We start from the raw sequence: 12298 nt of genomic DNA on the forward strand, positions 1-12298 counted from the left end.
CCAGAGGGAGGGTATGGGGAGGGAGGAGGGTTCAGGATGGGGAACACATGTATACCTGTGGCGGATTCATTTCGATATTTGGCAAAACTAATACAATATTGTAAAGTTTAAAAATAAAATAAAATTTTTAAAAAAAATGTAAGAACTTGAAGGTACCTCAGTAAGAATATGCGTCAGGCTATAAATCTTCTGTAATCAACCCTAATCTGGCAGAGCTCCATGCCATTTGCTGCAACGTCAAAAAGAGAAGCACAGCTGTCAAGCTGTCAGTGGACTCCCTTCTGCTAATCATTTTATCTTTGTACGTTCTCTAGCTACCATATCTTTATTGCACTCAGTGCTTCAAGGAAATGAAAAGTACTTCCTCAGAGTTGAATGTTGGCCAAACCCATGCTATTCAAATAAGATAAAGCCCTGGTTCTCGTGTCTTTTTAATCTAAAGCTAAAATTATACTTTATTCATTTGTCTTATTCTTTCATTCTGCTTGTAGTTCTCCAAATTATCAGATAAATAGACTGGTTGGATATTTTGGAATGGGAATGTCACACTCCCACATTCCTTCTCCTTCCCCCCGATTTTTTTTTTCCCTAAAAACCTCATTTAAATATACTTATAGAGAGGTATGTTAAATCAGTACCTTTCGAGGTCTGGATAGTTCCAAAGTAAAGACTTTCTTTGACCTCCTATTAAAGCTCTTTTGAATTCTGACCACTGGTTATAGCTTTTACATTTTCTCCTATAAAAATTTTGGTGTGCTGTAATATATTACAAATAATATATTGTTGTATAAAAGATTGATGGACTTTGGAGTTAGATCAGGTCATATTCAGTATAGTCACTTTCCCTGCCCTTTTGGCATTTGACTGTTGAGTATGTAAGAGAAGCAAAAATTTCCACCCCTCATTGAGAAACACCTAGCGTTTTGCTTGTAGGCCTTTGCTAGGTTTCATTGTTTGATAGAGATTAACAGCTCAAGTGGTCAAGTATAGGCCTTGCTCTTATATTTTTAGTGCCTTTTAAATTCAGAGTACAGTTTTAATGTAAGTTCCAATATAGTAGCAAAGCCAGGGGAAGCAGTGAAGGGATTTAGTTATAAAAGAGAGACCCTGGGAGATGATCATTATCCATCACTACATAATGGTGATTATGTAGTTCAGATAATTGCTATGAAAATATGAGTGGAAGTTACTCCAGACTAGCATCTCTTTTTCTTCTGGCATCTCTGAGACGGTAGAATGAAGAAAGGCGGATGAGTTTTATATGCAGTCACCTAGCATCACCCAGTACTACTGTGCCTGTTGTTAAAGCAACCATTGGACTTATTCCATGTTATTTTTATTCCCTCTTATTATTTATTTGTTGGCCATGCTTCACGGCTTGTAGGATCTTAATTCCCCAGTCAGGGATTGAACATGTGCCCCTGGCAGTGAAAGCACTGATTCCTAACCACTGGACCACCAGAGAATTCTCATTCCCTCTCTTTGATTTTTTTTTTTTAAATAGGCTTGCATTTACCAAAGTCTAAGCAAGGCTATCTTTTGCTCTTAAAAAACTAGCTCTAAAATTAATTAATTGAGCTGCTGTCAAGTTCTTAGAGATTACACAAATGTAGTTTCTTCTCAAAGTAGAACTTCTGGAGAGCTAGTACATAATTTGACAGTCTAACCCTAAGGGATACCAGGAACTTCATTCATGTCTTTGGTTCCAAGGCCACTGCCTTAGATTTTCCTGAAATTCAAAAAGCCCCATGTGTGTATATGTGTTGTTTTTTCCTTGTTATAAACATATATAGACAATTGAAAAATATACAAGTGTAAAAAGTAAAAGATATAAATGTACCTCTCTTTTTTTAATCCCACTTCCCAAAAATAAACCAGCTTAGTTTTTAGCATATCAGACATGTATACATCTAAATCTATAAAAATGTAATTTCTTTAAAAAAATATACCATGCTTATCCTTTATCACTGTTTTAGTTAATTACGTATTGTGAATGTCTTTCCGTGATAGTAGATCTAATTTTTCTGTCTCCCATTCCATTGGACAATTGATGTCCCTGTTCCCTCACTGATGGACTTAGGTTTGTTTTTGTTGTTCAGTTAGTTTTTTTGTTTGTTTGTTTTCAGTTAAAGGCAATATAGTGAACATTTTCGTGTGTGTCTTTGCCCACTTGTTTAAAGAATGCCTATAGTTCCCTAGAGTTTATATTCCTAAATCAATGGTATGTAATTCTAAAGTTTTGATACATGTTGTCAAATGAGCCTCCAAATAATAAGTTTATAAGCCTGCTGCCAGCATATAAGGATTCATTTTTCCTACATCTTCAACAACATAGTTGCTTGTTTATGATTCAGAAACTTGAATTGTAAACTCTAAGTCCCGAGGTTATTTTATATAATCTCTGATTTATGGTTTCACAAATAGCCTGTAAAAATAGATGCTTTTCGTATTTTTCCTTTTATTGCTGCCATACTTGTTTAGATATAGAATGTGTTATCAAGACAAGGCAATCTTTTTTTTGTTAGTATAGGTGTAACATATATTTTAAGGAATTTATCATTCATTTCCAAATATTTCTTGAATATTTCTTATATTACTAGTCCAGTCAGGATATTCATTTCAAAACCTTGCTCTTTTGAGTTGGAGTTCAAGGGACAGCTACTGAACCTCTCATTCTCTTTGCTGAAATTTACACATAATCACTTTTGAAATACCCCTTAAATTTACTGAGCACCTCACACTGACTAATGGTGATTGAACAGTAAGGCATATTAAACTTTATTAATCCAAACAAATTTTAATGAAATCTGAGCTTTATCTGTTTGCTTGCTTGCAGGTGGATTCACCTATGAACTTGAAGCATCCCCATGACTTAGTCATATTAATGAGACAAGAAACAACAGTTAACTACCTCAAAGAACTGGAGGTGAGGCAACTGGACAAGCAACACGCACCTGGTACTTGGTACATTTCACAGGAGCTACTGTGGTCAAAGAAGAATTAAAACATATTATTTCTTAATTCTTCTGCTTTTATAGGAATATTCTATTTTTAGATCATGCTTCTATTTTTTTAATCAGAATGCCATTTGAGCACTAGTAAGAGAAATAGACTACTGGAACCTTGGTTTTATGCCCCATTCTTGACTCACATATCCTTGAACAGTATTTCCATGTATAAATATTTCCATCAAATATGAAGAGGAATTATCTCAAGATAATCTTGGAAGGAGAGTTTGGGTAAAATATCAAAAGGAAGAATGATTTGAATGCCTCATAAAAATATAATTATGTTAGTTCTCAGGTAGTAAAAACTAGGATCTTAGTAGTTTGTGTTCTTATGATTGAGGTGAAAACCATTCATCACTTTGCATCTTGAAAAGTCTTCCTTCATTTTTATTTTATATTGAAGTATAGTTGATTAACGATATTGTGCTAGTTTCAAGTGTACAGCAAAGTGATCCAGTTATACATATACATGTATTTATTCTTTTTCAGATTCTTTTCCACACTTTGAAAAGCTGATATTTATTAGCACTAATAATATCTGACCTTTTGGTTTCTATCATTGATTTTCATAAACTGATTTTTCTTAGTAGCAAATAGTGTTATTTGAAAAAGTTTTTTTTCTTTCATATAACCCCCTCTTAAAAGTTATAGTGTAAATTGAATTCAAATTTTAATGAAACTTTTAAGTTGCAGAAAAAGTAACCCAGTTTGCAAAATGAGATTTAGAAAATTATTGGGAATAATAAGAGTAGAATCAGAGTCTTAGAAAGCTAGAAGGAATCATAAAGATCATCCTCATTTCAGTGGTAAGGAAATAATTGCACCTAAAGACTGAATTGCCTGATTTCATGAAACAAGTTATGGCAGAACCAGAGGCAGATGCCTTATCTCCTGGCTGTTTACAGAGATGAAACCAGGTAGCCATTCATCTTCTAGTTACATAAAAGTTCCCGACTTCACTTATATAAATTTAAATTAGTACATCTATTAACAGTAATAGTTATATGTTTTTAAAACTTCTATAAATTAAAGAAGAACTTTTGGCACATATTAATCAATTGTGTAGGTAGTAAATTTTTAGGAATACTTATAAAACTTGAGCACCTCACCATTTGTAAAATAGTGTCTCACCTTGTTCTTACCAGTTTTGTCACTTATAAATTTGGAAATGTTGATTTTTATGAATACTAAGACAGTAGACATAATTTAGAGGGCTTCATGCCTGGAAGCTTAAAACATAGTGTTCAGAAAGATGCAGTGGTGCAGAAAATAGTTTTTAAGAGTCATAGACAACGTTATAATGTTTATGATTATCCATCTTTTTAAGTGGCAGTATTATTTAATATAAAGAGAAAGAGACTTCGAGTATGTGTAATGGGAAAATGCCATTTACCAAGTCACTGAAAATGCAAATGAAAAATATTGACTCCACCAATATTTGGTTAAAGTAATGTAATGATATACATTACAGAGTACATTACAGAGTACATTAATTATACAGAGTACTTAGTTTCTGCTTCATATACACAATGACAGATGAAAGACAAAATAGAAATCAAAGTAAAACGTCGTCAGGTCTGAACACAGCATGAACAACCTCCGTAGACTTGAAATGGAACAGAAAGCACCAAGTTGAGAATGTAGCTAAGACTATAAACCTGCTGGTCTCCAAGACCAGGAATAGGTTCTGCTGTCTGATGTTCATTGCATCTCTGTGGAGTAAAGGGCACAACAGTGTTCCGTGCAAGATAAAGGAAGATAACCGGATTCACTACTGCTTGAAGACTGGGACGGAGCATGAAAAGAGTCTGGTGGGAAAAATTTTAAAAAGGCAGGAAGACAAAACAAAACCTAATGACCAAAAAATGAACCAAACCATGTAGTGGTTCAATAATTGCATCTTCAGTTTCCTGAACACCATTTCAGGGCAGAGTATCACTTTGGGTTAGAAACTCTAAAATCGTATGATCTGGTTTTGGACTTTGGATCTAGATAGAACCAGAAGCAGCTACAAAACTGTTAGACCCAGGAAATGGTCATGGAGTGGTTGGGAAGAGACAGAGATGGAGATGGGGTTAAGGATGGTTCCAGGATTTTTGACCCAAGCAATTGATGTTGGATGGAGTTGGCTTTAGCTGAAATGAGAAGACTGAAGGAGGTATAGACTGGGGAAGAGGTTGGTATATTAAGAAGATACCTGTTAGGAATCAGTGGAGACATTTGAGTGAGGAGTTGGTTCTTCTGGTGTAGACTCCTGGGTCAAGGCTTGAGCTAGAGATTTAAGTTCATTTATCCTTCTTAATCACTGACATAGGAATAAATCCATGAGACTAGATAATACAGTTTATCTACAAAGTAGTGACAACTAGGTGAACTTCTTAGATCCCGGAATCAATACCAGAAGACAATAGCATCAGAGTGTTAAGTACAGAATTTTATATTGTTTTAAATATAATATTTTATATTCTCTTAAACCATCATTCAGGAGTGAGGACAAGGCAGTTTTCTGACATACACAGTTTACTAACCGCAGACCTTCACTATGCTGACCAATGCAGATAAATCGCAAAAGCATTAAGTTTAAAAAAAGAAAGTTGTAGAATATAGAGTATGATACCATTTATATAAATTTTTTTTAATGAGCCAAAGAATTTATTTGAAGAAATAAAATTCTTTACAAAATTATCATTCCACACATAAAAATAATCCCCCAAATCCCCATGAAGCAGATTTAGGTAAATAATCCAAATTTCAAATAATCCCAAATCTCCAGAAAGAAGAGATACCTTGTTATACCTTTTTCTCAGGGAAGGAAAGATAGATACACTGGAAAGCGAATCTGTATTCACAAAACTTCAATCTGAAGCCTCTGTCTAGTAAAGTCTCAGAGGCTTATTCAGAAAATTTATTATCAATTTTGTACCTATATCTTCTTTATAATTTTTGTGACTTTGTTTGTTTTTCTTTCTTTTTCTTCTTTTCTTTAACATTGTATTTTTGAAATTCCAAACTGTACTCTACATTTTTAACTTTCGCTTTTTCGTATTTGTTATCGATTTTGTACCTATATTTTCTTTATAATTTTTGTGACTTTGTTGTGTTTTTTTTTCTCTCTTTCTTTTCCTTCTTCTTTTCTTTAACATTGTATTTTTGAAATTCCAAACTACTCTAGATTTTTAATTTTTGCTTTTAGGTATTTGTTAACCAATTTTGTACCTTTAAGAACCCAATCTTCAGTACCCATTTTTAACTAGGGAGTGAGATTACTGGCTTGACTGCTCTCACCCCCTTTGGACTCTCCTTTTTCTCCACCAGGTCGCCTGTGTCTCCTCCCTAACCCCTCTCTACTCTACCCAACTCTGTGAATTTCTGTGTGTTCCAGACGGTGGAGAACACTTAGGGAACTGATTACTGGCTGAATCTGTCTCTCTCCTTTTCATTCCCCCTTTTATCCTCCTGGCCACCTCTGTCTCCTTCCTCCTTCTTCTCTTCTCTGTATAACTTCGTGAACATCTCTGAGTGGTCCAGTTGTGGAGTGCACATCAGGAAGGGATTACTGGTTAGCCTACTCTCTCCTCTATTAATTCCACCTCATCTCATTCGGGTCACCTCTAACTCCCTCCTCCCTCTTCTCTTCTCCATGTAATGCTGTGAACCTCTCTGGGTGACCCTCACAGTGGAGAAACTTTTCATCTTTAACCTATATGTTTTATCAATGGTGCTGTATAGAAGGAGAAGTTTTGAGACTACTATAAAAATAAGACCGATAACTGGAAGCAGGAGGCTTAAGTCCAAACCCTGACTCCAGGGAACATTAATTGACAGGAGCTCATCAAATGCCTCCATACCTACACTGAAACCAAGCACCACACAAGGGCCAACAAGTTCCAGGGCAAGACATACCAAGCAAATTCTCCAGCAACACAGGAACACAGCCCTGAGCTCCATTATATAGGCTGCCCAAAGTCACCCCAAAACCATAGACATCTCATAACTCATTACTGGACACTTCATTGCACTCCAGAGAGAAGAAGTCCAGCTCCACCCACCAGAACACCGACACAAGCTTCCCTAACCAAGAAACCTTGACAAGCCACTTGTACAAACCCACACACAGTGAGGAAACGCCACAATAAAGAGAACTCCACAAACTGCCAGAACACAGAAAGAACACCCCAAACTCAGCAATTTAAACAAGATGAAGAGACAGAGGAATACCCAGCAGGTAAAGGAACAGGATAAATGCCCACCAAACCAAACAAAAGAGGAAGAGATAGGGAATCTACCTGATAAAGAATTCCGAATAATGATAGTGAAATTGATCCAAAATCTTGAAATCAAAATGGAATCACAGATAAATAGCCTGGAGACAAGGATTGAGAAGATGCAAGAAAGGTTTAACAAGGACCTAGAAGAAATAAAAAAGAGTCAATATATAATAAATAATGCAATAAATGAGATTAAAAACACTGGAGGCAACAAATAGTAGAATAACAGAGGCAGAAGATAGGATTAGTGAATTAGAAGATAGAATGGTAGAAATAAATAAATCAGAGAGGAAAAAAGAAAAACGAATTAAAAGAAATGAGGACAATCTCAGAGACCTCCAGGACAATATTAAACGCTACAACATTCGAATCATAGGGGTCCCAGAAGACGAAGACAAAAAGAAAGACCATGAGAAAATACTTGAGATAATAGTTGAAAACTTCCCTAAAATGGGGAAGGAAATAATCACCCAAGTCCAAGAAACCCAGAGAGTCCCAAACAGGATAAACCCAAGGCGAAACACCCCAAGACACACATTAATCAAATTAACAAAGATCAAACACAAAGAACAAATATTAAAAGCAGCAAGGGAAAAACAACAAATAACACACAAGGGAATTCCCATAAGGAGAACAGCTGATCTTTCAATAGGAACTCTCCAAGCCAGGAGGGAATGGCAAGACATACTTAAAGTGATGAAAGAAAATAACCTACAGCCCAGATTACTAAACCCAGCAAGGATCTCATTCAAATACGAAGGAGAAATCAAAAGCTTTACAGACAAGCAAAAGCTGAGAGAATTCAGCACCACCAAACCAGCTCTCCAACAAATACTAAAGGATATTCTCTAGACAGGAAACACAAAAACGGTGTATAAATTCGAACCCAAAACAATAAAGTAAATGGCAATGGGATCATACTTATCAGTAATTACCTTAAATGTAAATGGGTTGAATGCCCCAACCAAAAGACAAAGACTGGCTGAATGGATACAAAAACAAGACCCCTACATATGTTGTCTACAAGAGACCCACCTCAAAACAGGGGACACATACAGACTGAAAGTGAAGGGCTGGAAAAAGATTTTCCATGCAAATAGGGACCAAAAGAAAGCAGGAGTAGCAATACTCATATCAGATAAAATAGACTTTAAAACAAAGGCTGTGAAAAGAGACAAAGAAGGTCACTACATAATGATCAAAGGATCAATTCAAGAAGAAGATATAACAATTATAAATATATATGCACCCAACATAGGAGCACCACAATATGTAAGACAAATGCTAACAAGTATGAAAGGAGAAATTAACAATAACACAATAATAGTGGGAGACTTTAATACCCCACTCACACCTATGGATAGATCAACTAAACAGAAAATTAACAAGGAAACACAAACTTTAAACGATACAATAGACTAGTTAGACCTAATTGATATCTAAAGGACATTTCATCCCAAAATATATAAAATTTTAAAACTTGCAAAGCAGTGCCATATGTTGATTTTGGAGATATATATATAGTAATATTTAAGAGGATAAGGGCAGTATAGTAATATTTTATAAAAATATACATGAAAATGATGCATAAAACATTCAGGATAGTGGTAACTTTTGTTTGCTTGCTTATGTATTTATAATATTTATTTTTTCCCTTGATCATGCCATGCGGCTTTTAGGATCTTAGTTCTCCAACCAGAGACTGAACTTGGGCTCTTGACAGTGAGAGTGCCAAGTCCTAACCATGGGACTCCCAGGGCAGAGGTAACTTTCGAGAGGGAGAGAGGGGTTTCAAAGACAGTAAGAGGGGCTTCAACTATTTTTTTTTCTTTTAGAAAAATCTAGAGTATGGCACGGAGAAGGCGATGGCACTCCAGTACTCTTGCGTGGAAAATCCCATGGACAGAGGAGCCTGGTGGGCTGCAGTCCGTGGGGTCGCTAAGAGTCAGACACGACTGAGAGACTTCCCTTTCACTTTTCACTTTCATGCATTGGAGAAGGAAATGGCAACCCACTCCAGTGTTCTTGCCTGGAGAATCCCAGGGACAGGGGAGCCTGGTGGGCTGCTGTCTATGGGGTTGCACGGAGTCGGACACGACTGAAGCGACTTAGCAGCAGCAGCAGCAGAGTATGGCAAAATGTTAAGATTGGGTAGTGGAAATATAGTATACATTTGGGAAAAAAATATGAGTGGCAGAAATTTCTCTCGAACCTAGTGACTCCAGCTAGTACTATCAGCGTGCTGGTTGTCTTGAAGGACTGAAATATGGCATGTTTGGACAATTCAAGGTAGTTTCAATTGCTGAGCATCCTGTGCCAAGAAAGTTGTTAAATATAGCTTTATAGATAGCTAGAAATCATTTTCTAAGGCACTCATGTGCCAGTAGTATACATGCCATGTTCTGTTGGAGAAGCTCATTCATGTCATCTAAGGTAACCAAGGGCACATTTAGAATTCTCTGACTTGGTCAACACATTAAATTCTCCTTTCTCTTACATGGTAGGTAGGTTGAAATATTAGAAAAATCCAGCAAGTTCTTATTTTCTTCTCAACAGAAGCAATTAGTTGCTCAAAAAATTCACATAGAAGAGAATGAGGACAGAGATACAGGACTTGAACAGAGACATAATAAAGAGGATCCGGACTGCATCAAAGCCAAGGTGCCCTTAGGGGACCTAGATCTATATGATGGCACATACATAACTTTGGAGAGCAAAGATATCAGGTAAAAAAAATTCTCTTTCCAAAAATAAAAGTACTTCTTCCTGAACAGATGTTTCTCAATTCTAAATTATTTCTCTAATTTGAAAAAGCTTCAATAACTGATGACTATTCAAATTTGAAAGTTCAAAATATATACTATGTATAGAATTTTTACAAATCAATAAAAATATTTATCATCACAGTAGAAAATTGAACAGTTTATGGTAAAAAGTACAAATGGCCCATAAACACATGGAAAAAAATATTTCTTGGTAATGATCAAGTAAGTACATGCTAAAACATATTTTTCATCAAATTGGAAAAAAATATTTAAAAATCAGTAACTGGTAAAATATGGGAAAAGTGTATACAGAAGTGTAAATTGGTTTAACATTTCTAGAAAGAGTTTAGCATGTCTTATTAGCTGTAAAGTCTACAGTCTTAACAGTCTGTGACTTACCTATTATTTTCTGTTTAACTCTTGATTTATCTCCTTTAAGTTGAACTCTCAAACTAGTTTATTCCAACAGCAACTATATGAAAAAGGTATGCATGTTGACTAATATTGATTGTAAAGTAAGATGCTTTGAGAATATGATTTAATTAGGGAAAAACTTGGCATTTCTTCACTTTTCATTCATTCATTACTCCTTGCCTCTTGATTGTAGCCCTGAAGATTATATAGACACAGAATCTCCTGTCCCTCCAGACCCTGAGCAACCTGATTGTACTAAAATTCTAGAACTTCCATATAGTATACATGCTTTTCAGCACTTGCGAGTAAGTAGAGAAATTTGGGGGGGCCTCGTTTTCATTTTTTTCTTTGATCTCTGGCTTAGACATGCTCTTTCTTTTCTTTCTTTTCTCCTTCCAAACAGCTTTTTGTTTTAACAGACATCTCCTACTTTTAAAATTCCTTCAGAATAAACACTCTTAAGATACCGAATTGTAATCTTTTATGACTTATAATCTCCTTTTTCTTTTCTTTTTTTTCAATTGTTTCTTCTTCAGGGTGTACAAGAGAGAGTTAATCTTTCTGCACCGCTACTACCTAAAGAAGATCCAATCTTCACATATTTATCTAAACGATTAGGAAGGAGTATAGATGACATAGGCCACCTCATTCATGAAGGCCTGCAGAAGGTAAGTCATCAGTGACTAAAGAGCCCAGAGACTGTGAACAGAAGGTACTTTTCTCTCAGAAAATACCTCCCTAGCTTGTTTTTGTCTAGAGAGTGATTTTAAATCCTGATCACAGTCATATAAACTGTGCAGTTCAAAGTTAGGCAGAAGCATTGACAATCCAGTCCCCTTTACCAGGGTGAGATGCTACAAAGTTCTATTTGAACTAATTCTTGAAAAAAACAAATTATAAACTAATATAAGCAATAGGGCTTATAGGCTAGATTATATATTTTGAGTGTGAAAGAAAATGTAACATTAGCATCTTTGATATATAACTACACATAGTAAATACATAGATTATCACTGTTCTCTGAACAGGAAAAAAATCACCACAAACAATAAAATCTTCATGTAATTTCTTTTAAAGAAGCATCTACTTTAAAAAAATGGAATGCAGACTTATGTAACAGGACCCAAAAATTTAAATGTATCATTGAGGATAGCATGTGGGAATTTAGAAATAGTTTTTACTCTTCTCTGTGCCTAAGGAGATTCATAAAATGCAGGCTAGTTTCTATGCAGTGGTATTAAGTAAAATGTGTAGTTGTAATATTTATATACAGTGTACTCAAATACATATATTTTTATACTGTTTATACCCAAATATATGTTTATTCAAATACTTTATATAAGATTATTGTTGTAGCTAAGTTACCTTCTTCATCTTGTTTTTCTGAAGGTAATGTAAAATACCGCATCCCCAGAATTGATGAATAATAAGGGAAAACTGGCCTAGGATTTAAAATATCCTTCACAGAATTGTTAGTTGAAAGTAGATCATAGTGGTAAGTGCTCTATAACAAATTAAAATAGAGGGTTTATTGGGTGGCTACTTTAGATTAAGCAGGTGGGGTTATCCTCTCTGGAAAGATGAAATTTAAGCTGATACTTGAATGACAAGAAGAAACCAAAAGTCAGAGATCAAGGAAGAGCATTCTAGGCTGAGGCAACAGCCCCAAAGCCGTAATGAGCTTGATAGTGTATCAGTCAGCTCAGGCCGCCATCACAGAATACCGCAGACTGGGCGGCTTTAGCACCCGAACTCTCAAAGTTCTGGAGGCTGGAAAGCCCAAGATCATGTTGCTGGCTGATTCAGTCCATGGTGAGGACTCTTCCTGGCCTGTAGATGGCCT

General features: G+C 35.6%; 1 protein-coding gene across 6 annotated transcripts in view; it reads left to right on the plus strand.

Moving 5' to 3' along the window:
* Positions 1-12298, plus strand: part of TTC17 (tetratricopeptide repeat domain 17) — a 137150-nt gene that overhangs the window by 21519 nt on the left and 103333 nt on the right. For 5 of the 6 annotated variants that reach the window (XM_061381182.1, XM_061381183.1, XM_061381184.1 and 2 more), the window contains exons 2-5: positions 2837-2926; positions 9833-10002; positions 10649-10760; positions 10992-11123. In XM_061381182.1, coding sequence (XP_061237166.1) covers positions 2837-2926; positions 9833-10002; positions 10649-10760; positions 10992-11123 — 504 coding nt within the window. Of the gene's footprint in view, positions 1-2836; positions 2927-9832; positions 10003-10648; positions 10761-10991; positions 11124-11863; positions 11951-12298 lie in introns of those variants that run through there. The other variant, XM_061381187.1, reaches the window with a different exon arrangement.

This window comes from Bos javanicus, chromosome 15, assembly GCF_032452875.1.
Source record: "Bos javanicus breed banteng chromosome 15, ARS-OSU_banteng_1.0, whole genome shotgun sequence".
NCBI lineage: Eukaryota > Metazoa > Chordata > Mammalia > Artiodactyla > Bovidae > Bos > Bos javanicus.